Source organism: Electrophorus electricus, chromosome 9, assembly GCF_013358815.1.
Source record: "Electrophorus electricus isolate fEleEle1 chromosome 9, fEleEle1.pri, whole genome shotgun sequence".
Lineage (NCBI taxonomy): Eukaryota > Metazoa > Chordata > Actinopteri > Gymnotiformes > Gymnotidae > Electrophorus > Electrophorus electricus.
Genome location: NC_049543.1, coordinates 16,615,809 through 16,641,713, shown reverse-complemented (window position 1 = coordinate 16,641,713; position 25,905 = coordinate 16,615,809). Strand labels below are relative to the sequence as shown.

The 25,905-nt window shown below is 37.5% G+C and overlaps 2 protein-coding genes across 4 annotated transcripts in view; one reads left to right on the top strand and one right to left on the bottom strand.

The window, feature by feature from the left end:
* gtf2e2 (general transcription factor IIE, polypeptide 2, beta) overlaps positions 1-24,342 on the top strand; it is a 24,401-nt gene extending 59 nt beyond the window's left edge. The window contains exons 1-8 of the mRNA XM_035529807.1: positions 1-213; positions 3,625-3,788; positions 15,472-15,563; positions 16,593-16,700; positions 17,505-17,687; positions 18,299-18,392; positions 19,537-19,652; positions 22,912-24,342. The exon at positions 1-213 is cut by the window's left edge and continues 59 nt beyond it. Of these exons, the coding sequence (XP_035385700.1) occupies positions 3,626-3,788; positions 15,472-15,563; positions 16,593-16,700; positions 17,505-17,687; positions 18,299-18,392; positions 19,537-19,652; positions 22,912-23,031 (876 nt within the window). The 5' untranslated portion in view covers positions 1-213; position 3,625 and the 3' untranslated portion in view covers positions 23,032-24,342. The remainder of the gene's footprint in view (positions 214-3,624; positions 3,789-15,471; positions 15,564-16,592; positions 16,701-17,504; positions 17,688-18,298; positions 18,393-19,536; positions 19,653-22,911) is intronic.
* smim18 (small integral membrane protein 18) lies at positions 8,853-14,668 on the bottom strand. Of its 3 annotated transcripts, XM_027026483.2 has the most exons (4): positions 14,576-14,668; positions 13,719-13,792; positions 13,146-13,391; positions 8,853-10,874 (listed from the first exon to the last, which is right to left on the bottom strand). In XM_027026483.2, exon 3 carries the CDS (start codon positions 13,383-13,385, stop codon positions 13,170-13,172), a length of 216 nt encoding a protein of 71 aa, XP_026882284.1. In that variant the 5' UTR covers positions 13,386-13,391; positions 13,719-13,792; positions 14,576-14,668; the 3' UTR covers positions 8,853-10,874; positions 13,146-13,169. The 3 variants fall into 3 exon arrangements, with proteins under 3 accessions (XP_026882284.1, XP_035385702.1, XP_035385703.1); XM_035529809.1 differs by lacking the exon at positions 8,853-10,874 and having other exon boundaries at positions 11,743-13,391; XM_035529810.1 differs by lacking the exons at positions 8,853-10,874; positions 13,719-13,792 and having other exon boundaries at positions 11,743-13,391; positions 14,576-14,662.
* Positions 24,343-25,905: the final 1,563 nt, after the last annotated feature.

Here is a 25,905-nt window from a genome sequence, read left to right as displayed (position 1 = left end):
AACTAGCTAGGTAGCTAGTCACGTTAACGCTACTTGTTTGTGTGTAGTTGTCTATCTTACATCGAGGCGAGATAGCGAGTCGGTTTATTTTAGCGTACACCTCTTCTCAACTGAATCAGCCCAAAGAAAATAGCCGATGAGCATTGGGTTTGTAAATAAGATATAGCCAACTGTTTGCCTCTCAAAGAGAGAGTTCACGGGCGGAAGAGCGAGGTAGGTTTATTAGCTAAGGATTGGCTCGCTAACAACCCCCATTGTGTCATTTGGATAACGTTAGCTAGCTAATTTGCCCAGTTGACTGACGTTAACTATTGCAAGTTATTAGTTCGCTATTGAGCTAGCCTTTGGCACATGTCTTTCTGGTTTGTAGAGGTGTGATAACGAAGAGGACTTTATAATGCAGTCCATTATTCACGTCGAAAGTTCTTATGATAGTTTTGATTAATGTCTTATGTGGTGGTGTGGATTAAGCATCTAGGTTAGCTAGCGTTGGATAGGCAACGTTAGCGGGTTGATATCTTACCACCCTGTTACAGGTTAATTTGTAAAAGGTTCTTAGCTAAGATAGCCTATCTTAACAAGCTGGTAAGCTTGTTAAGACTTCTTTGTGAGCAAATTTAGTTCACGAAGCTTCAGTTACCTGGCAGTGAGTAAGTGGTGCTTGGTTAATATTGTTAGCTATCCATAGCTCTGTCTGTTGCATGTGTTTAAACTCAGTTACGTTACTGTTGTGTATACTCGCCTTCGAGTATATCAAGGCAAATAGATTAGCTAGTGTGTAAACTACATTTTCCGGTTGGCAAAACGTTATTGAGTTCATAATTATGCAGTTAGTAGTAAATCAAACAAGAAATTCCATATTTTAGAAGGACATTTGCCAAATGAGCTGCTGTTTTGTGCTATTGAGCAATCCCTTTCAGAATTAAGATAAACTGAAAGAGTTTTATATTGAGTAATAGACTGATCAGCAGCTACAGACAACCTTTGGATGTTTTTTGTTTTTTTCCCCTTATAGGCTGAATAGGTTTCTAGCTCAATACATGTAGTGGCACATCATATTCTTTCTTGCAACATGTTGGAGTTAAGTCTAACAAGCACGTCTTTGTAACACAAATAAGACACAATAAATTCTTAAAAGAATGTTTACTAGAAAAACATTTAAGTTATCAAGTGCTTGGTCAAACATCTGTGTTGCTTCCAACAAAAAAACTCTTACCACTAAACAGATTACATCTAGTCAGAATTAATATCAAGCAGTGATATGTCATTTGATAGTTAAGGCCCCCCCAAATACAAATGTTCCAACACCAAGCTATGACCAGAGATTGCATTTAGATGAATATAAACAAAATATAAACATAACTATAATGAAATTATCATTAACTAATTATCCTAACTCTGTGGGTAAAATGAAATAATTTGTTAACATGTTAATGATTAAGTAGATTATTTGTAAATCTGTATGAATGATGTTAAATTAATATAAATGATGCTAAAGCAGCGTTATGCAAGTTGTCAGAATTGGTGACCTCTCTAATGGAAGTAAGTAACTGCATGAAATGTGCAGAATAGGGATATAGGGATGTTCATTTTGATTATTTTTACAGACTGATGAGCTGTACTCGATAACTGACCAATAAATGTTAACCACCAGGTTTAAGATGTGCTTATGGATGAGTGTCCCTGAAAGTTACAATTTTTTATTTAAATAAATAAATAAATAAATAAATAAATATATTATTTACATGAATGGACAGTGTCAAATGTCACCTTTTACCGCTAGCTAGTGTCTTACAGAACACAGGTTCTCATTTGTGCTGTGTGTCTTAAATAATGCAGTTTTAGTAATATGAAATTTAACAGTTAATTCAGAAGATAATCAGCCTTCTTGTGAAATATCGGGGTGAGGGTGATGGGTTGTTTCTATGGTGATGATGTAGCTAAATATAACATAAAACATTTTAGGACTGCACAAATTCACCTTTTGATTACTAATATCTCTGGTTTTAGAATTACAAATGTTGATATTGGGTTGGAAGTTGATTGAGGGTCCATCATCTTGCTAAACATTAGCAAAACTTGGTCAAAACTCTTGTTTTCGGTTAGTTAATGTGTGCATCCTTAGTGCGGAATAAAATTTTGTAATGTGGGTGGTGCCGTGTTCCATTTCCCTGAGTGGATTTATCTGATGACTTATCTCCATGTGCTCTTGCTTTGCTGCCTTATCATTCCTGTATCTGATTTAATTCCTTGATTCATTGCACCCTGTGTATTTAGTGTTCTCCTGTATCTTGTATACTTTCTTTTTGCAATCCTGTTCTGTAGTTGTCCTTCTCTTGTGTTTCAGTGGCATATGTTTCATTGCCTTTGTTTTCCATGCCCCATGTTGTTATCCATTAAAGCTGCTAAAGTGTTCATCCTCATCATACTGTCACATCCATTAGGTTAATTTAACAAGCTAGCCATCATTAAACATTCAAGCTCAAGATATAAACTTAACAATGAGAGGAAAATGTAGGTTTTGTTACAAGAATGCATATTGTTTCTAGCATTGTTTATGCATTGACCAATGGACAGTAGCACTGGAAATTATCCCAGAGTAATGGCTAGCCTGGTTTGTCAAACAAGTATGAATTAAGAAGCAAAAAAAGGCAGAGTCAGCAAAGTCATCAGCTAATATTAGCAAATTAGCCAGACACTTATATATACAGCTAAAACAACTTCAAATACAAGGGTTCATTGTATTAACATTGCATGGGTAAAATGACATTTTACAACAATAATTATTTAGCTGGCTCTTTTTGGTAGCCAGTTAACAAATTACCAACATAATTTAACTGTTCAGTGATGAATGTGAACATAGTATCACTCCTGAATCCCTCTGGCTCTGTCACTCTCCCTTTGATGGTGCTCTCTATAAGATTCTTTGCTTTAATCATGTAGGGGAAATGCAGAAGATGACTGGCAGGCATTTTTATGTACAGTGACCTTGGGTATCTTGAAAGGTGCTTATAAATAAAGTGTTGTTATTGGGTTTGCCATTCCACTGTTCAGCCATACCTCTCTCCTTCTATTCAATAACATTCGGTGCTGTACAGTTCTGCATTGTGAGCCATGTGCCCGGTAACATTAGTCAGGTAACCAGCCTATAGAGCCGGACCTTCTTTTTGAGCTTGTGCGTGTGACATGTTCCAAAAAAACTCCCACCAAGTCCAACTGCTCTGACTTGTGAAAGAATACTTCATGCTTCATAGGGTAACTTGCAGCAGAACGACACTAGTTATATTTTAGCCGATATTTTTTAGTCTTGACTCATTAATGCGACTTTCACATTTTAAGAAATCTTTCACAGTGAAGTTTAAATATGATTCGTGTTATAATCAAACTGATCCATTTTTGAAGTTACCACACCTAATTTGTTGTTTGAATGTGTAATGTTGTAATGTAATGTAATGTTGACATTCACCTGTAGGTTTATAAGCTGTTAACAGGAAGTATGCGTGTTGTACTGTGTATGACTATGTATGTGACAAATAAACCAAACTTGAACTTGTCATGTATGTTGACCCATTCTAAAACATAAATATGACAGTGGTGTGGTTGTGTCTGTGTGCATGTATGCAGGATGGACCCTGCTCTGCTGAGAGAGCGTGAACTATTTAAGAAGAAGGCTCTGTCCACTCCGACGGTAGAAAAGAGACCTGCATCCTCTGAGGCCTCTGGCTCCTCCAAGAAAAAGAAGAGCAAACTCGACAAAGAGTCCTCCTCAGCATCCAAAAACAACACAGGTTAGATCACCATCTCTCTCTCTCTGTGTGTGTGTGTGTGTGTGCGCGCGTGTGCACATGTTAAGAGGAGCAAACAGATCTAGATTACTAGCCTTTAATTTCTCTTAGTTCAGTCTTTAGATGAAATTCTAAATTAGATGGAGATCAGTTGATCAGTTGGTCAATTACTTAGAGATCTTATGCTAGTATTCCTGAAATCGTTCCATACTGTGGTCAAAGGCAGACTTGCTTTACCATAATACAATCATACTTGTGCTTTGGACTGATGGGCATCAAACTGCTACAGCCCTCCAGTGTCGTCTCTACCCTGGCACACTTGACTGAGTTTGTGAGCAGCCTGAGAATTGGCAGACGAGCCCATGCATGCACACTGAGCAGGGGGAAAGCGCTGTGGTCCTCTGTGAAAGGGTGTGATTGAGGGATCCTGTCCACTGCTCCTGATTAGCTGGGTAGTTTGAGAACGCTGCCAGAGAGATGGTCCTTGCGCTCATTATGACTTTGCTCCCAGACACCAGTAACTGATATATCTGGGTTATGTTCTGGCAATTAGAATGTAGCGGTATGATTAGAATGTTGCTTTCTTCTGAGTATAGCAGTAAGTACGATTAGCCTAATGTGTTTTTTAGATGTGCTTTTCGGGCACTGGGGGCAGTGAAAGTAATGTGTTATCATTAGTGAAAAGAGGTGTTTGAGCAAGTGGAACATGCTGGGAACAGCTGTTACTCTAAGGGAGATGTAGCTCAATCTGTGGTGATTCAGTATTTTCCAAACCAGGCCTCAGGGACACAGTCCACTTTTTTGCTGGTTGCAAGCTCCTAACACATGTCAAAATGTGTATGCTTGTGCTAACAGCTGGTATAGATTAAAAATATGGTGTCACAATAAGATCAAATGTTTTGAGAATCAAAAACCAGAACTCAATCAAGAAATCTAACTTTAACTAGAGCACTCATTCATGTCAAAAGTCTGAAAAGATATTCTGTAAACAGAATATTTCCAGTGTGTAACCATTCATTTTGTGTTCATCTTAAATCATTTTCATTTTTTGCTGAAAAGAGTTTCTCTGTGTATATATATATATATATATATATATATATATATATATATATATATATATATATATATATATATATAATCTCCCTTTATGCGTGGACGTGTGCGTGTGTCTCCTCTAACATTGTCTCCTCTAGTTTTTCCAGTTGTTTGATCGCTTAGATTGGCTATTTGCCTTGTAACTGAGTCTGTCAACAAACCTAAACAAGCATTCAAAAATATGCTTCGGGACAGTTTTGGGAAGGTAGTGATGGTTAGTTAGAGCCCTGTACTCTAACACTCATGCACCCTGTTGTTTGTTTGTTTTTTACTACCTGTGGACATTCAATTAGGTGATACATATTTTTATTTAAAATACATGCACTGCAGACAGAGTACAAAGAGACAGTGCAGACAATAACTATTTATAATTAAATTTTCATTTATGATTATTATTAAACAAATTGTATTTTATCAGTTTTGATATCAGCCTTATGTATTGGCCATCAGTTGCCCTGCTGTCTAAATATCCTCCTCTGCCCTTAAAAACCCACATTGGTTGACCACTAATGTCAGGAGCAAATTGCGCTTTCTATGTCCTGTCTGAATGGCGACACACCAGCAAATGCATAATCTGTCTGTTCCTACTTTGTTATATAGCTAGTATTATTTAGATTTTAAATAATCCTCAGTTTAATATAGGATAAAGCTGTAGCATTAATGCTAGGTAGCTCGTTGCCTTGCTAGCCAGCTAACATTAGCAAGCCACTGGCCTCCATAATACGCTAACTAATTGGGCAATACCCGGATCTGTTGCTGGAGATCTGCTGATCTGTAAAGTTTACTTCCGTCCTTCATATGACAAACTTGTCTGAATTATTCCTATGTTACTCAGTGTTTACACAGCTGATGTACACCAACTTCACCTTTTTTTACACTAAACACCTGTCATACTAGCACACAATGTGCAGTAAGTGCTATAATTTTATTTCAGTTTTAAAGATTAAAAAAAGGGTTAGATAAAATTAACTTTTATGGAGCCAAGTCATTTTTCCAATGGTGGTTCTTCACGTTATGAAACATGCATTATCCCCAGTGTCCTGGCTGTTTCATCGATTCTGCAGTAAATCTATTTTAAACATCTCCATGTGGGAGACCTGCTTTATAGAGAATAAACTGGTTCATTTGAGGACTACAAAGCAGTTTGAAATTTTATCTCTTGTGAGCTGCACAATAGTTATTGTTTTTACATTTTACATATAATCACTATCATAAATAGTTTGCTACCTTTTAAAAAAAATGATTATGGGAGGCAGATTAAAAAAAAAGTAAAGTAAAATTTACTTGCTCTTTTAAAGTTGACATTGCAGTTTCATTTGATTATCATTGTATTCTTTCATACTGTATGTGCAGTTTATAGTAGAGTACAATGGTAGGTTTAACACCTGGCCTGAATAAGGGGATGCACTCCCACCTAAGGGTTTGATTAAATGGTTGCAATAGACTAGAGCTGGAACTAAACACTATAGTATCTTACCTGAGGCCTCATTTATAAATGGTGCTTATGGAAAAAACCTATGTAAACTCACACTCAGGAACTGGGTTTTATTTAAAAAATACTTGGTGAGTAATTGGCCGTATATTTATGGAAGTGCTGACCTATGCTTAGAGCCATATACAACATTTATAGAGATTGTGAATTGACAGTACCATTGGAAAAGGGAATTGCAGCAAAATGCACAAATCGCTCTCCTCACAATCAGTCCATATTACATTATGCAGCTCCTTTGTTATTACATATAGACTATTTATTATAAGCATTCAAGCCTAGTGTTTTCTGATGTTTGATGTGTGTGGATCAGTTAATTATACTGATTCTATGTATTCATATTTATTGCTCCAGATAACTATTTGCAGCCTTCAATTTGTTAATCCCCCCTCTGAATGGAATTGTAACTCATTATGGGTTGATAATAGTTGTGGATAATTATAGGCTGCAAACTGCTGTAATTGCATGCATTCACAGTTTTAAAAAGACTATGATAACTGTGGTCCTTAGACCACAAAGATTTTCTTCCCAATGATGATGACTGGCTAATTAACCAATTGAGGTTTTCAGGAGTCATTCTCTTGGAACCAAGTACTGAGCTGGGGTGTATGTCTTGTGACTCCTAGAAAGTGTTTAATAAAGGCAAACAAAGAATAACTGATATGGACTATTACTGATTGAGTGACAAATAACAGTGGGCTTTCTTTTGTATTAAGAGAGGAAAAACAGAGGCAACAGCAGTTGCCATTGTTGGAGTACTATTCCAAGTTCCAGAATTCAGCTACTTTGGTCCAAACATGTAGTCCAAACCTCACCCCTTCACCAGTTAGTGTGTATAGATAGGGGTTGTGGTCAGGATGTCAAATCTTGGTTCTCTCCATCATCCAAGGACCTGTTGTTCACATGGACTTGCAAGCATCTTAGAGAGAGCATACTTGTGGCCATGGCTGGTTTGGCTGATCTTGCAAGAGACAAGTATACAAAGGGTAGCGTTATCCATGCTGATTGTATTTTTGTTAGAATCTTTTTCACCATGCTGAATGACCTCTGAGCTTGCACTACTGTTAGGGATGGAGTCCAATACTTTAATCAGTGATTCCAGATGAATAAATCTCTCATCTTTCCATAGTAGGCCCCAGAACCTGACAATTCTCTCTTCCTTTTAGTAGATCCTTGATGTCTATGACTTGATAAGCTAAGGGAAGAGTGGTGAATTATCTGTCTAAACCCACTTGAGGAAACGGGGTCCTTAGCCTTGCCACTGAAAATGAACAGCAATAACATTATGGCTGCCTTAAGATTCATCTATGCGTATATTCTCATAATTTACTAAACAAAGCCTTAGTGTAGCGGTTTTAATAATATTAATAGATGGCCAATTACAGTGAATACAATTAATTGGGGCACCACCCTGATTAACAGGGAAAATGTATTAAATTCACAGTCTCAACTCATGAACGTTGCCAATTTGGTACATGATTATATCTCGTCTACTAAACATTAGAACATCACTCTCGACACTGAGACGTTATAATCAAGGGATGTTTATTGAATAACCACAGATAGGAAAAACATGCACAGCAATCATTGACGAGAATTCTTTTAATGACCAGTATTATTAAGTTGACTAGAAAAACTATCCTAACAGGCAACCTAGCGTAATTTAATGCAAATAGTTTGTGGTGGATGGTGGTAGCTAAATAGAAAAATTAATTTAAAAAAAAAACACCACCAAAAACTGAGAGCATCCCAAATGGAAAATCCATCTCCTTGGACTCGTCTAACGACTCTGAGGGAGAATTTCAGGTTTCCATCACATTGCCAGAGTGGCTCATACACAGAGAGTCCGTTTCCTTGAAATCATCTCATGGCTCTGAGGGAGAGAGTTCACTTTCCTTGAAATAATTTCAGTGGCAGTGCACAAACCTTGAAGGCTGATTATGGTGAAAGGACCAGGATACTTGTACAGGGGGATTGGGTATTCATAGCTGGTTCGAAGGAGAGCTATATAGGCCTTTGTAGGCAGACCTTTCTGAAGCAGGAGTGTGGATTTGTTGCCGGTAGTGTATTGGAACTCCAGTCTTAACCAGACGAGTTTACTGAATATAAGCAGTGAATGGCAAATACTGACAAATGCACACTAAAGATATGAAATTATTAAGCTAATAACAATATATGAATACATAGGGATACAGGAATATATAGGATCCATCATGAAACAACTATAAAGAAATAAAGGAATAATTAAAAATAATGAACATCCCTTTTCTGCCTCCTAGTCTTAGAATGAGGGGAGGGGTAGAGCAATTGGATAATCAATTTAATAACTTTCCTAATTTCTTAGAAACTACTAACTTTAAATATATTGTCCAGATGGTTCATATAGGATTTCTGGTAAACGCAACTGGGATTGAGTAGCAATTTGTTTACAATATGCATGAGGTAAGCAACATACAATCAAAGTAATCTGGGTGAATAATGCAAATGAATAAAGAACAAGTAATGAACAGAATAATGCGACAAACATCACATTTTGGACATTATATTAAAATAACCATACTTGTTGATTGACATAAATAGCAAGTTGTTAATTCGTGAATCTGTGGGATGAGTTTCCCTGGTAGGGATTTGAATCTACTGGAATTCATGGTCACAGTTTCTTGAAGTATAGCCAGGCTAGTAAGCTTTTCTCCTTCTCATCCATGAGTTCATGCCATCAAATGAGTGGGGGTTAAGGGTCAGAATGCCAGGCCGTATTTATGGCTTTGTTGCTCAACCTCAAAGCACCAGCTGGTCCTGGTCTGGTCTGTGGCCTGGGGGTGGGAGAGAGCCCCCCTTTGACCAGATCAATGTTTCATCAAGGGAATAGTTTGTAGTCTGTCTTTACTACATTAGTTTTTTGCCCCTATGAAGAAGTCATCTGCCAGCTTCCTTTCCTGCACATAGTCCCATTTCATTGGGATATCTATAATGGACCTTGCCTGTAGAAAGAAATAAGACATCCCAGGAACCACCTGATCAGTCTGGACATCACTCTCTCAATTATATGGATCATCACCCCCTTTTACTGTGGGTAAATGGAAGGAGTATAAAATAAATAAAAAGCATGGGAAGTATTTGTATCCTTCCAAATATCCATTACTCTGCCACTCATTTTCCACCTAAAATGTAGTATTGAATTCAGCCAAGGGCTTGAGGGCAACATTCAGGAACATTTAAAGAAAACGTTAATGTCTGGGTCAAGAAAATGGTCTGGCAGGATACAAACTTTGCCATTCTTCTCTGCGTCATCATGGCTTTCAAAATATGCTTGTAGAGCTGCCCAGTGGTTCAGCACTCTGAACGCACTTAAAGAATAAACACTCGGCAGAATACAGTGAGTTTGCTCAGGTTAGCCAGGCAAAGGCTGCCCCGAAGTAACACACACTAGAGGAAACTTTTAAAAGAACAGAGACATTTTCTCCAGACAGTAACATGGCCTACATAGAAAAAAAGCTTACATAGAAGGTAACTGAATTCATAACATTGACCAGCCTATTGCTGTGGTAGAAAATACAGGTTTTCATTTACAACAAGGTTTGCGACCACATACGAGGTCTTCTATCATATGTGACTGCTACTGGCTTTACCACAGATATTTGGAGTTCTGATGGTTCCACGATGTCATTATTTGGACTCACAGCACACTGTATTGATGCCACTTTTGATTTAAAGTGTGCAGTGTTGCGTATGCGGCAGTTCCACTGATCTCATACAGCAGTGCATGTAAAACCAAGCAGTTGAGGAGATGTTGAATACATAGACAAGCAAGGGGTCCATGTCATTTTGCAGCACAATGCGAGAAATATGAAAAAATATGAGTGGCAGGCATATACAATGGATTGATTTTAATAACTGTATTGTACTTGAAGTATGCACTGTGCAATAGTATTATTTAGGAAAATATAAGTATTGGATTGAGATTCGATATCGGAAGATGCTCAATATTAAATGACTAATTGGTACTGGGGGCAAAAAAAGTTGATCAGGACATCCTTAATAAGCATTCATTGCATTCAAGCATTCGGTTGATAAACACAGTTTGTCAGTAATTATTTGAATTATTTCATTATCTATTGAACTTAGTACCAACAGTGTGTTATTGTGATGGATGTTTAAGGTAAACTTTGTGTACATCGACAGGGGAAACACTGAGTAGCATCTGAATATCACAGCCAAATGTGTTAGATCAAGGATGGAACTAAATTTTACAGCTCAGTGATCAACAGCCTTGCAGCTTAATGCCTTTGCCTAACAAGTCACCACCATTGCAGCGTAATGCCTCAACACAGCAGCCTCCAGCATGCACTCAGGACCAGTCACTGTATCAAGAATCACTGAATTGGCTGCAAAATAACACCCGGAAAACGAAGGAGATGGTGGAGAATTTTAGGAAGTCCAAACCTCCCCTGTGACCAATCAATATTGTTGGAGTGGATGTGGAGGTGGTTGGTACACTCTGGAGGCTGTAACAGAATAGTGGACTCTCAAAGCCTATTCACCATTACAGACAATACATTTCATCCCCTGAATAAAATGGTGGAAAATCAGAACAACATTCAATAGCAGACTGATATAGTTTGTGCTAAAGAAAGATGCTGTGAGATTAGACGCAATTAGACTATACAAGTGTCCTATCTGCAGGGACACTAGTGATCTGCTCAGCTGTGCTGAGCTACACTATACAGATCCATGTTTACAGTATATTAATACACACTGATGTATACTGTGCTCTATTACTTTTTGTTATGACATCAGAAAATAATTTTATTTTGCACTTTAGACTGAGTACAGTGATCACTGCTGCTCTTGGTAATAATCTTTTGACAGTGTATGCTATGCTACGTATATAAATGCATGTAAATGTACCTCATATAGATATATCTCGCGCTTGTAATTTTATTTCTAGGAAGTACATCTGGAACCCCCCCCCATTTTAGACCAACTTTATTCATCCTTGTTTGTGTCTGGTTTTATGCAGTATGCTACTGACACACTACATTTTCATTCATGATCAATAATGTTATATTAATTGAATGAAATTGCTCTAGTTAACAAAGGTTGATTTCTTCATTATGGATTCTGCTTTTTGTTTCTCAGAACATTTGACCTTATATTTATTCCATGCAAAATGTGGACCACTCTGGGGTCCTTTGGGACTCATCTGAAAAACACTTGTGATTCATTAAAAAAAGTTTTGATGTTGGCTATCAAGCAATTATCAAGGATTTCCTTCACATGTAAAAGCTTATCTTTGAAACACACTGCTTGCAAGAGAGAGAAAAGCAAAGAATTTGATATAACTACAGTCAATTGCTAAACACCTGACCATTATACTGTTTGCATTTTTAATTGGTTTCTCTGTGAAATACACACCTTTGCTATGGCAAATGAAACAATAATACAATGCAGCTTTAAACCCAGCACAGCCCCCCCGACACACACCCCAACATTGCTTGGGGGAATATGGTGGGTTTGATATGGAAAACTTGCAGCTAAACTTTGAAGATATAAATTTTTATACATAAATATGTAGAAAATGTACATGTTTCTTTTTTTTTTTTGTCAGTTAAGACAATAAGACCTCACTCTTCTGGACCACCATCCCACCCACACCCCCACGCACGCATCTGTGTTCAGTCCAAGCTACACAATGACCTCAGCACATATATTACTGCCTTTCCAGCCCTGCCACACTGCAGGTCGTGATCTGAAATCGTGATTCAGTTCCAGTTTGTGATCAAGTGAAAGGAGATTAATGAGCTGTGTTGGATACGAAACTGAGACTAAACTGCTGTGTTTTTGGCTGTAACTGACTTGCACACCTCTGGTGTCTCAGTTACTGATGGCCTTGGAAGGAGCTTGAGTAATCAGAGAAATAACCATGGTGAGTGTAGAAGTACTGAATAATTTAGCTTCCCTTGCTGTTGCCTGTAGCAAGAGCAGTGCTCGTGCTGGACTCTGAAGACACTGTATAGTTAAGTATTTTCCCTTTTTTAAAACAACCAATTAAATCTATCTGAAATAGATTTAGGCTATTATTACCTGTGAAGTTGAATCACATCTGCTTTGAGTTGCTGAAACATCACAGTAGACCCTCATTACCCATCATCAGTGATGACATTTTAGCTTTAACCTACTCAAAATACAATTGTACCAGGTTTTCAGTTTTGTTAATGCCTTGAAACAGGCCTGTTGGGAAGTGAGCGAAAGTGACATATCCGCTCCCAAAAACTGGGTTGAAAATCACCTATGTAGTCTAGCTAGTGGCCTCATCGTGACCAGGGCCTAGTTAAATTCTGCTAATCATGTTCACACTCTGCTGACTCTACTGATTTTTCATCTCTTTCATCTCTCAATATCCCAATCTATCCAACAATCACTTCATTCTTTTATTCTGTATCTTGAAGCAATTAGCTATTGTTGATCCTAATCTTGTGATTTTGAAGTAAGAGTTTTCAGATTACGAATAACTCATTTTAAATGTATCCCTATTACTAATAGAAAAAAAATTACAGTGATATTTCCAGGGAAGTTATCAAAAAAAACCAAAAAACAATGGCTAAAACACAGACTTGCATGTGTATATATGCATATTTGTACAGTCCTTCTGTAGTCTCTGAGCTCCATGTGTGTATGCCTGTGTCCATCCTTGTGCAAACTGTTTTCTGAAGACCCTACCCGGTCGATCCTCTGTGTGGCCTGTGTGCATAGCTCATAATGATTTGAGCGCATACCATTCTCTCTCCTTGGCGTGGAGCCTACACAATCTCATCACTGTGTCTGCAGTGATTGCGGCTGGCCTTGGGCTTGGCGAAGCAGCTGCAGTCGAGCAGCTCGTAGAGGAAGGCCAGCATGGCGAGGGAAAGGATGGTGAGGATAAAGAGGAGGAGGATGACAAAGCAGGCGATGTTCCAGCCATCGTGAAATGGGTAGACCTGCTGAATGAACGCGATGCTGTTGCTGGAGAGACTCATGATGTTCTAGAGAGCGAGAGAGGGAAATAAAATGAGAGATGAATAGATGAATAAACAAATTGATAGACCCAGGATAGAATTTTAGATAATCAATAGAGAGAAAGAGATGAAGAGGTGAGAAATGGTAAATAAGGGATTTACATTTAAATTGACAGATAAATAGAGATGTGTAAAGAATTAAAGATATAGATAATGGATGTAAGGAGAGATGGATGGATGGATAGATAGATAGATAGTTGGATGCACAGATAAAGAAGGGGGGAGAAAAAAGAAAGATGTGAAACAGATAGAGAACACAAACCACAGAGATATGAATAAGACGAGACCACTGACCTGGTTTGGTTGGCTGGAGTTGAGTTAGAAAGGCAGAGATGGTTTGGAAGTATATGCACCCACCGTCTGTGCATCTAAGGGCCAATGTCTGCATCATCATTCTCACAAAACTGTTTTCCTTATGGCTTATTTTTTTCTCATGGATAATAGATTAGTGTGTGAGCATGGCTGCCGTTCAAACAGTATTGTAGACAATTAGCTATCTAGTTAGCTGTGTAATAAGATCTGTGACTGTGTTCATGCGTCGATGTCTAATGCAGCGTGAACATGGTTTGCAGGAGCATGTTTTGTGCTGTTTGCTCCCTCATCCCACACATAAGACATCTCCTTTTTTAGGGTGTGTGAGGATCACTTCACTTGGGCACCAAAGTGAAGTGTTCAAATCAGTAGAAACTGGATTTCATAGTTTCTTTTATGCTGATCTGATCCCATTGATCTAGCATTTGGCTACTTGTGGACAAGACTGCACTGGTATATGTGTGGTTAAATTAGAAACTCAGAATTGAAGAAGTCTGGTTAGAGTATGTGCTGTTTTGTGTTGTGATCTATTGAAAAATATTTCAATAGGGTGAGCTAACCTCTTTTCTGTGATTTCCACTAGCTTGTCATAGTTTTAGCAATCAGTCATGGTATATTAGCATTTGACATGCACTTTTGTTTTCTTCATACTCTGTGCCCTCTGTGTATATTTGTAAAATAGACACACATCCATGTGTACACCCAACGTCGTTCTCTCCCCTGCACAACTGCTGTCAGCTTGTGTCTGCATCCAGCCAGTGCCTGGGTGTGGGTGTGCATATGTTTTACTAAGCCCCCTCTCTTTGTGCTAATAAAACATGATAAAATGTAAAACCTACCTGTGAGTGCGATAGGTGATAGAGCTGCCTTCTCCCCTTATCTCTGTCTCCACTTCCTGTGTCTCTTATTTCTCTCTGTCTATGTTTTTCTCTCTCTCCTAATGTCACACTGTGCTCCACTCTGCTGCTCCTTGTGGTACAGCCCAGATGTCCTCAGTTAGTGCTGCTACGCTGTTGGTCAGCTCCACAGTCGCTCAGCACAAAGGGCCTTATGAAGGATTCATGAAGGCTGCTGCGATTGGCTGTGTTCCAGTAGCTGCGTGATAGACTTGAGAGAAATTATGCCAGTGTTAGCCCAACTTCAGAGCAGAAGAGCTGCATCCCTCAGGTTTTATTTTTGAACTCATCCTTTATTCCCTATTTTTCAAATCCTGCTATATTTCAAATCTAGAAAAGTAACATGATGGAGGGGAAATGATGCTACAAGTCAGGCCCTCACCTACTGGAACACAAGCATCATTTTTTTGTCATAACACCCAGTTGGTGGAATGAACTGCCACTCGGTGTCCGAACAGCCCTCGCTGTTTCCAATACCAACTGAAGTCTCATCTCTTTGAAAAGCGCTTAGATCTAACCTAGTCATACACTTATAAAATCCTATGTTTGCACTTGTATTGAAATATCTTGTAACTGTACTCATTTTGTCTTGTATTTTATCGCATTGTATTATATTGTATGGCATGTCTCAATCTAGCAAACGATGCATTTCATAGGTGCCTAAGCACTTTTATAAGTGACACACTGTACAAATTCCGTAACTATATTAATTTAAATGATATTTTACTGCGTCTTTTACTACACATTTGCTTTCTAAGATATTAAAAACTGTGCCTGTTCACAAACATTTGTCATGCCTTCCTCACCACCTCCTTCCCTTCCTCCTCTTCTTTTCTCAGATTCCAGTAATGGAACCTTCAATCTCAAAGCCCTCTCTGGGAGCTCAGGCTACAAGTTCGGTGTTCTGGCGCGAATCGTCAACTACATGAAGGTGAGCCTCTCACTGGCACATGCTGCCCTGCAACATAGTTGACTCACCCTGCTTAGCAGCTGAGTTATGTCACCCATCAATACTGCACAGCCACGATGAGCTTTAAAATATTATGACCATCCATAAGTCCTGTCTTAGAAAAACAAAGCTTTATTAAAAAGCCAGTAATGTATAATCACTGTTCTGAAACCAGAACCTATTATTTAAAACTGGCGAATACATGGCACAGTAGATAAAGTCTTTCTGTGAAATAGCATTAATACACCTATAATATGCAGGCTTATCTATGTCAACTATACTGAGGCGGTTTCTGTGACAGTGGCGGCACAGAAGGAGCCAGAGGCAATGGTAAATTAAGAGTCTTTATTATCCATGACTCGAGTGACAACAAATAAACAAGCTGCAGTGCAGTGGTAAGGAAAGAAAAGGAAAGCAACATAGTATGAAGGCTTACACTGGTTTGGACTGGGAATGTGCAGCACTGATGGTAGGAACCTGGGGACTTGAATAGTGAGGGAGAAATAAGGAACAGGTGTGATATTGCTAATAGGCTGGTGATTGGGACCGGGGCAGGTGCTGTGTGTGTGAGAGTGTGTGTGGGTGAGTGTGAGGGTGAGTGTGTGTGTGTGCGTGAGAGAGAAAGAGTGGCCGTGTCCCTACTGCTGGATGGCCGGCCTACCATGACAATTTCATTTTGCTAGCCTTCGAAAGATGAAGAATCTGCCAAAAATGAGAAGCAACCAGCAGCTGATTTGGGCATGGCAACTTTCAAAATTTTTTGTTTACCTGTTTATGCCAGACTTTGCCTGGAGTTTGTGTGCGTGTGTCTTGCACATGTGTTATCAATCACACATGTGACTAATCCATATGACTTGTTTGCTTTTTCTTCCCCCTCTTAAGTGTGTGAGTTTTCACTAGGGTAGGTATTTTCCAGCAGTGCATTTATCCATAGAAATTTTCTGATGGTTCAGTAAAACATGTTTATGCCTTGTTAAGTTGAAAATTATCTCCCCCCCCCTTTACTCTCAGACGAGACATCAGAGAGGCGACACTCATCCTTTAACCTTGGATGAGATTTTGGATGAGACCAAACTGCTGGACATCAGCATGAAGCAAAAGCAGTGGCTCATGAGTGAGGTCAGTGTCAGTATCTGTAGGCCATCATCAGGGCTCCCCAATATTTATTTTTTTTAACCATTAACCAGTTTTCAACTGTTGAGGAGCTCTCTTCTGGTGTAAATATACAGAAATCCTACAGTTGCATAGTGTTTCAATGTAGATAATTCATGTAGAAAGTTGTATCTGCCATACTGCGTGGTCAACAATATTGCATGCTGTCTGATGCCTAGATGTTTTTCTGGTCCAATAAAGGACCTACCTATCTTGAAAAATAATGAATTGTGTCAGGCATGTTGACAAATAGATTCCTGCAAATCAGGAAAAGGGTATGCTCTTGATGAGATAGTGAGTAAGTATATATTCTTATCCAACTTTTGATAATCTTATGTGCAGTGATGGCAATTCAAAGGGGTTATATTGGAGTTTTATACTGTGAGTATCTGGACCAATCACAGGCATTCGGGATGTGCATCCATGGTGGTTATGATGAACCACAGTATTTACAAACATACAAATAATTTTTGTCTAACCATGTCATATCAAAGACTCATTAATTTGGTGTTAGGATATTGTTAGGCACATTGCAGGTATAGTATTTTTTTTCTCAATATTGTAGAGCCCTAATTCTCCCTTTATTAGTCACATTTTTAAAAATGTTTTTTTTTTTCCTTAGCATTGTTTTCTTCCTTTCTCCCCTATGGCTTATTACATTTTATTTGCAAACTCCAACTTTTCTGGAAGTGGAGTTGGTAATATCTGACATTCTGTGGAGGGGAAAGGTGACTGTATATCTTTAATTCTCTCATTTACACACTTTCCTAGGCCTTGGCGAGCAATCCAAAAATAGATGTGCAGGACGGCAAATACGCCTTTAAGCCCAAATACCACCTGAAGGATAAGAAAGCTCTGCTCAGGCTGCTGGATAAGCATGACCAGCTAGGCCTGGGAGGGGTCCTGCTGGACGATGTGGAGGAGGGCCTCCCCAACGCGGCCAAGGCTATCAAAGTATGGCCCACTCTGAAATCAACTCTGGCCCTCCATTTGCCAGTGCTGGAAATGGCTGTCATGGCTAACAGTGAATGAAAGGCTGAATGAACCTACCTGCATAAGGCTAACTGGAGTGTTGTTAGCAGTGCTAGTCATATTTGTGGCATTATTAGCACATGCTTAAAATGTGTGCCATACTGATGCTGGCTTCGTATTGGGCAAAAGCTTCACCTACTTTCAAATTTGCAATACCATGTTTCCATGGATGTTTGCATGCCAACTAACCATAATAACCAATGTGTATGGTGTGTGGTAGCGTGTGTTCATTACCTGTGACAAAATGTCTTGTATTTCAGCACTGGATATTTTATTATTGTTAAATATTTACAACAGCAGATGGTACTCATGGCTAATGCTTACTACTAAGCATATCTCTAAAATAGGGTCCCCTTCTTGACTGATGCTAGAAGCTCACAACTACAACTAAAAGATGAAGAGAACCAGTATTATTTTTAAATAGACCAAGTTAACCAGTAACTGAGAAATTATGCAAATTACATTATATTTTAATGATGTTCTTGAAAAAATTACAATAAAATTGGGTCAATTTTCTGGCCATTACTGCACAGGCTTTAGGTGACCAGATCATATTCGTCACCAGGCCAGACAAGAAGAAGATTCTTTTCTACAATGACAAACACTGTCAGTTTGAAGTAGATGAAGGTGAGTGAATGAATGGAGTTTACTATATTGATTTGAGACCAGCATTTTTGACCAGTGGGATCTCTCTCTCTCTCTCTCTCTCTCTCTCTCTCTCTCTCTCTCTCTCTCTCTCTCTCTCTCTCTGTCTCTCTCTCTCTCTCTCTCTCTCTATATATATATATATATATATATATATATATATATATAGAGAGAGAGAGAGAGAGAGAGAGAGAGAGAGAGAGATATATATATATATATATATATATATATATATATATATATATATATATATATATATATATATATATAGAGATATATCTATCTATATATATATATAGATATAGATAGATAGATAGATAGATAGATAGATAAAAATTTTACCTGGGTCAAAAAAAAATTCTCCTTGCTGTCTAGCAAGGAAAAAAAAAACTTGTTTTTATTGTATGCTGAGCTATACAATAGCATGTAACCATTCTAACAAAGCTGAAATAATGAGATCTTAAACAATATCTATTTTATATATTATGGAGTCAGATAAATTAATTCATTAGTTTTGTGAAATGCATGAAACATATGCTGCCCTTGTTTGTCAATAGCACAAACAAAGTATGACAGCTAAAGATAATGAGCAAAAAAATCCTCTAGATCTACGCAAAATCGACTCATTGAATACAATGGCCATTCCGGTCCCCTGTCTTGGACCCCACCAAAAATTTAGAATGAGGGCTAACGTATTTATAGTACCCTGCAAAAATTAAGCCACTTTCCTTCAACCCAAGAATGGGTATTTTGTATGATCTCTTATGGCAGCGTAGAGCTGATTGAATAAAAAAAAAAAACCCAAAAAACCCCTTCTATACTGTCTGTTTTTAGAACATTAAAATTCTGGGGTACAGAGGCCAAAACAACAGAAAATGGTTAAAAGCATAAAAAAATATAGATGTATGTTTAGTGCCTGTTGTCAACTGAATTCATTTGTACATCACAAACCTGGGTCTCAGATAACAGCAATACTTCCAGAAATCTAGAGTATGGTCAGCACTAACTGGATTGGAGTCCAGAGCAATAATGCTAAGAGCTGCAATTGAACTGGCTGACACTGCCCTGTATTCTAAATAAATGTAGGACACAGATACAGGGTCTTTGTCATGTGGGTGTTCTCTAGAGTTTCAGAAGCTGTGGCGTAGTGTTCCAGTGGATTCCATAGATGAAGACAAGATAGAAGATTACCTGAAGAGACAAGGCATCTCATCCATGCAAGAAACCGGACCAAAGAAAATAGTAAGTAATGCGTACACATGCATGCAGCTTTCATTCTCCATGCAGAATCACATCTTAAAGCCTGTTAGTTTTCTTAACCACACGGTTAATCAAATTTTTACTTATGTCATTCGTTATCAGCTGTGAAGTCATCTAATATTAATGGTAATCTCATGCGATTGTTGATGTTGTGAAAAAAGACCATCTTTGTGATATTTTTGTAGAAAAAAAGTTCATTGTTGCCTTCTAGTTTAGCAGTCACAGATAATGACTGTGCTGTGTAATCTATATTAAAAGCAGTCATATACTGTTAACATCTGCATTGTCTATAGTGAATGCTGCCTTATTAACCTTGCTGAAAATCCTAAATGATGTAGCCCTACTAAAAGCAATCTATAAACTGCTTTGTTAGTCAAACAGAAAGCAAGAAATCAAAGGGAACCCAGATTGTTCTAGTCAGCAAGCTGACCTACTATCTGTCTAACATTTAACGGACATTAGACTAAATTGTGAGAAACATGGATGCCTTAGAAAGCTAAATTAGGTGCAGTAAAATCTATGCTAGCACACTTTGAAGGCCAGTAAACAAACATTGCTTCTCTCTCCATTCTTTCACATGTAGGATCTCTTGATTGCCTATCCATCTTTACGGATGCTAAATTGTGGAGAACATTTTGTTGTTGCTAAAAATTATGGAAAAGATGTTTGCATAAGAAGCATGACTGAACACTGTCATGTCACAAAAGCGGTCAACTTTATTTGCTGTCGCCAATGAGGGATGATGTGCAATGTATATAGTCTAACAAATAAGGATGCTATTTATAAGGATTTTAGAAATGTTGTCAGGCAAAGGGTACAATAAGCCTTGTAAAGAACAAAAAAGAAAAACAGAAGTTGCCCAATATAAGCACATGTCTGGATTTAAAAAAAACACTTATTTGCATCAGAATATTGCTTATGTCTCCAAAACAATGTCAATACCAAAATATTGTCCTGTCAAATAAACCTTGTGAAGTTACAATTAAAAATTTTAAAAATTAGGAAAAATGTGAACTTATAGGACTGAAAAGGCTGCACTGTTCCTGTGCTCAGTTGGAAGTGTAAAAAGATGTAAGCCTTGCAAATAGCCTTGCAAAACCATTAAATTATAACTGAATAATTTCCACTGTTATGCATGTATATCCTCACTATCACCATCATTTCCTCTAAAGCTGAGTAAATTGTTGAAAAAAGGCTTAAAAGTGGTTTGGATATTTAAAGCGCAGATTAATTCAGACTGCAGCATATGTTGTCTATTGTTGGAACCAAAATGAGAAACAACAAATATTTTCCTTCACCTGAGAACGTAGCTAGCATCACAGCAACCACCCTGAGAGCATGAAAATGTGCGCCCATATTAGTCTAGCCACAAGTTTTTGCAGCTGGACTATGCCAAAGCAACCACCAACCATGCCATGTTTTGTGGCCATTTCCTCATATGAAATGGGATCGAAAAGGAGCAACGATATAACTAATTCAGATGTAGCATAATGACTGGTTTACAGTGTTTTCATTTTGCACTTTTAACATAGATTGCTACCTTTAAAACATCACTATGTTCACTGTGTTATCTATTAGTCCTGCTAATACACGTTGTTAGCCTGTCTGTCATCACTGCGTTAGGTTAATTTAGCAAGCTAGCAATCATTAACCATGTTTTCTCCAGATATATTAATTCAGTCTCAAGACAAACTTGATAATGATAATTGTAATTGTCTTACATTGTTCAGGGTGGCCAACTGACTATGTAGATAATTGTTGAAGTTAATATATATGTCTCTGTGTGTGTGTCATATTTTTATATATATATATATATATATATATATATATATATATAATATATATACACACACACACATTGTTTTATATATATATATATATATATATATATATATATATATATATATAAATACATTTTATTTATTGTTTTTCTGCTTATACAAAGTAATGAGCTAATGTTAGTGAATTCGCCAGCTAACATTAGCTGTACACCTAAAACAACTAAAAAATTACAAGGACAGATTACATTATTCTACATGGGTAGCATGTAATTCCATAGCAATAATTATCCTGCTGGTTGTTAACTAGCAAAGCACCAATATAACATGCATGTTCAAGCTATAAAAACCAACTTGGCATCACTCCTGAATCCCTTCATGTCTCAGAGCTGTCAGCAACTCTGAAAAGCCAGTGTCATTTCCATTTAAAAGTCCTTTCAAAATTTAAAAACTTACTCAACAGCACTACACATTCGAAAGTCATATGTAAATGAATGCCATAGCTGTACAGATCAACACTGAGCCACATCCCCACTAACGTTACTTAGGTGACTAACCCATCAAGCTGGACATTCTTTTTGACAGTGTGTTGACAATGCATAAAGATGTCTGACATGATGTTTGATAGGAAAATTGTTGTCAAATCTGACCCAACAACTGCCTTTTGAATTAATACATCAAGTATTAATTCAAAATGGTGACTCGCCGCAGCTGAATATTTAGCTGATATTGTTTCCTCTTGGTTCAGTAATGTAATTTTCGTAATTTTTACAAACTCATCTTAAATAGTGCAGCTTTAATATTACTATATTTTATATTACACTTGTACTTAATTGTGCCAGGTGATATAGTTCTTTATTTTAATTTTTTATCTTTGTTGTACCTCTAAAAAATGTTTGCTGCTGTACAAAAGGAATTTGTAATTTTACAGCTTTTTATTTTTTATTTTATTTACATTATTTTAATAAGTTAAAAGGCAAGCTAACTTTTATAGTTTTGTTAAGGCAAATAAAGCATGTTTGCATAGTTAAATGTTTACATTACATTATTCTATTATTTCAAATCACTTATATTCAACAGCTTAACTAATGAACCCTCTAGTTTCCTCAGGCAGCATTAAACTGGCAGCATTATAAAAGTATATATCATGATTAATAACAATATTGATCATTATAAGGAAAAAGCATAATGTATATAATCTTGTTAAACAATGTATTTTTACACAAGATTTATTTTTAACACAGAGTGCTAAAAAAACCTTAAGATTTCTTTACAAAATTTCAGAACAGTAAGTGGAAAATTATGATTCCTTTCCAGATGCAAAAAAAACAAAAAAAAATTAAAAAGGGTGCAGTTAATTTAAATAGTTCTCTCAGGATTAGGCTGAGTAATTTGCAGTCTCAAGGCCATACTCCTCTGCCACTTCTGATCCCGGGTGGATGTGTCTTCTGCATCTTTTGCAGGTGTCCATTCAGAAGAGGAAGAAGCCAGGAACCCAGAAGAAGAGACGGTTCAAGACTCACAATGACCATCTGAATGGAGTTTTGGAGGACTACTCAGAGGGGGTCCCTACCAAGAAGTGACACAGACATGGCAACTTTATCCCTCACACGAGATAAAGAATTCAGAAAGTGAAGATTGGCATCTGTATATTTCCCCTGGTACCCTGTGTCTGATCAGAACTTTCTCATTGTCTCTCTGTTTGTCTCACTCACACTCTCACAAAACTAACAGAAACAATACAAATGTGAACTTACTGTAAATAGTTTTTCTTTTATTTGTTTCTATTTTGTGCCTGTGCTTTAAACAGTATGTTGAAGCCTCTTTTTTGTTTTAGAATAAAACTCTTGAGTGAAGAAAGTGAATCACATTTTTGCCTCTCCTTCAGTTCTGTTTTTGTGTTTTTGTTTGTTTTTATTTAAAAAATTTTTAAATTTTATTTTAATGTCTTGATTGACTACTGCAGTGATGGCAGACATACTTTAATTTTTCAACTATTCAGTCACTGTTAGGTACATGAGCTATAGACAGCTGGATCAGGCTCCTCTGAAATATTTTAATTATATTTAGAGATTAAGTGAAAGGATATGAGGAGACCGTACTGTGTACACGCACGTGTACACTGGCAATCCACACTTTCACACTTCTGTACACACCCCTCACCCGTTTTTGTCTGCTTTTCTGTTCTGTGTCTGACTGATGAGAAAGGTGGAGTTAAAAATGGGTTACCGCTCACTGATCACCACCGTGCCACTGTGGGTAACACTGCAACAGCATTGCACTGTTTGATTTTAGCAGCACATTCAGTCTTTTTTGTAATGCTACACAGATGTAACGAACAAAATATTGGCTGAAGTAAGAATGCACCAGTAAGGCATGTTGTATGCAGTGAAGTGAGAAATGTAAGTGATGGTGAAAAGATTCTGTCACCAGTTGGCTGCTTATGTGACTTCAGACCACGAGCACACAAGCTCTGGTTCTGGAAGGTCATGTTTCACAGTCTAGTGTTTTTGGTGCTTTAAAGCATCTGATGTAACCTACCAGCTGGAGACCTGCACCATGCATAATATTTAAGTGAGTGTGTGTGGTGGGGTTGGGGGGGTCATGTTACTTTCTACACATGGTCTGAAAGTCTGAAAACAAGCCTTTCGTAGTATGAAAACCGAAAGCAGGAAATCATACTTCTGTATAGCGATGGTTATAAGCAAGAAAACAACTTCTTGTATAGGGATGGCAAAGTTCTATTTTTAAACTCTAGTCAGTTACGTACATGAGATACAAGTAGATCTAGTCATTGAGTTTGTCTTTTATGACTGATGTGCATAGTTAGAAGTGACTTTTCAAACCTTGTGAGAAAGTTTTCCAGTGATGCAATTAAAGGTCCTAGACACACTACAGGCGTCTTTGCGCTGAAAGTTATTATAGAGCTCTCATAAATATACAAATTGTGAAGATATTTAAGGGTGTAAAGCTTACCTAATAGAACACTGCTCCCTTATTGACTGACTAATTTAGTACTTATTGTAGGGCGCCGTTTGTTTTTTAACAAACTCTAGCACTTATCATTGTTTAAGATAGACCTTATGTATTTTGCACTAGGCATCAGCATTCATCCCTGTATTCTACAGTATTCTAGTTCATTGGTATGTTTAATTCTAACCTACTGTACTGCACTTTTGTAAGTCACTCTGGATAAGAGTGTCTGCTAAATGCCGTAAATGTAATGGAATAGAACACCAGAAACAATGTGTCAAACAGCAACTTTTACTGTTATCATACACGCTCTTCTCAGGTGACTTGTTAGGTAAACACATCCACTGATTCTAATTTTTTCAGATCTTCCAGTCATGATTGTGCCACATAATCTCTCTTATGGTTCTCTCTAGGTTCTTGTGCAACATTCAAAAACATCAAAAGATGAAAAGTTCTGTTCTTATTGACTGCTTATTCAGAATTAACCACCTTCCAAGTGCCACTTGTACTACTTAAGCTGAATAGTTCTCAGTGCACTTTGAATTGCCACTGCATATGAAAAATGGAATACAAATAAACTTAGTCCAAGTTCAGCCCCCCTGTTGAAAAATCTGATTCAAGTCATTATGTAATTATCAAGTCTGTAATAAATGGAGTTGGGTGTGTTAAAGCCAGGAGAAAGCAGTTTACCAAGTATCCAAGACAGATTGAAAAGCACTGCTCTTTTAATTCAGGCGAGACTGCCTCCACACATCATGATTCAGCTATGTTGGGAGAAGAAAGATCTCAGAACTACCTTATGAGTTTATTCACGTTTGTTAGAGGGAACATGCAACAACACTGCACATCCCCCTTAGGCCAGTGATTGGGACCCACAGAAACAGTCTACTTAGGAAAAAGTAACACACAAGGAAATGATTAATGTCATTTGGGTGGTTCTTGTCATATTTGTTACATCTAAAAGCAACAGTATAGTTCACATTTACTGTGTATAAATATATATATATATATATATATATATATATATATATATATATATATATATATATATTTATTTATTTCCAAACAATATTGCATTTTCTCATTTAAATATTTCATGTGTATATTTAATGCATTCTTAGTCCTGACAATATTCAGAAACCTAACCAAGGAAGCAAAGAAAAAGGAAAACAAGCCATGGCCTTACACCTTTGGAGGAAAACACTGGTCTTTGCAATGCACATTACTCAACTAGAAGTGTTCCTGAATAGACCCCTAACAACCACCTATTTTAGATTCCGTCGTTGCTGTTGGGCCATAAATATAAAGAGTGACGCTCATTCACACCTATTGAGCACCAAGGTATTGGGGGGGGGGGGGGTAAGAGGGGCCTCACTTGCCTTTGTTACCTTAGCTACAGCGATGCGCACAGCAAAATGTTGCTTTGCATTCTAAGCCACACAAAGTGTAGTGCATGTGTGTAACACTGTTTCATGAACTGTTTC

Coding starts and splice junctions, on each gene's coding strand:
- smim18 (XM_027026483.2), bottom strand. CDS start 13,385: ATGAGTCTCTCCAGCAACAGCATCGCGTTCATTCAGCAGGTCTACCCA.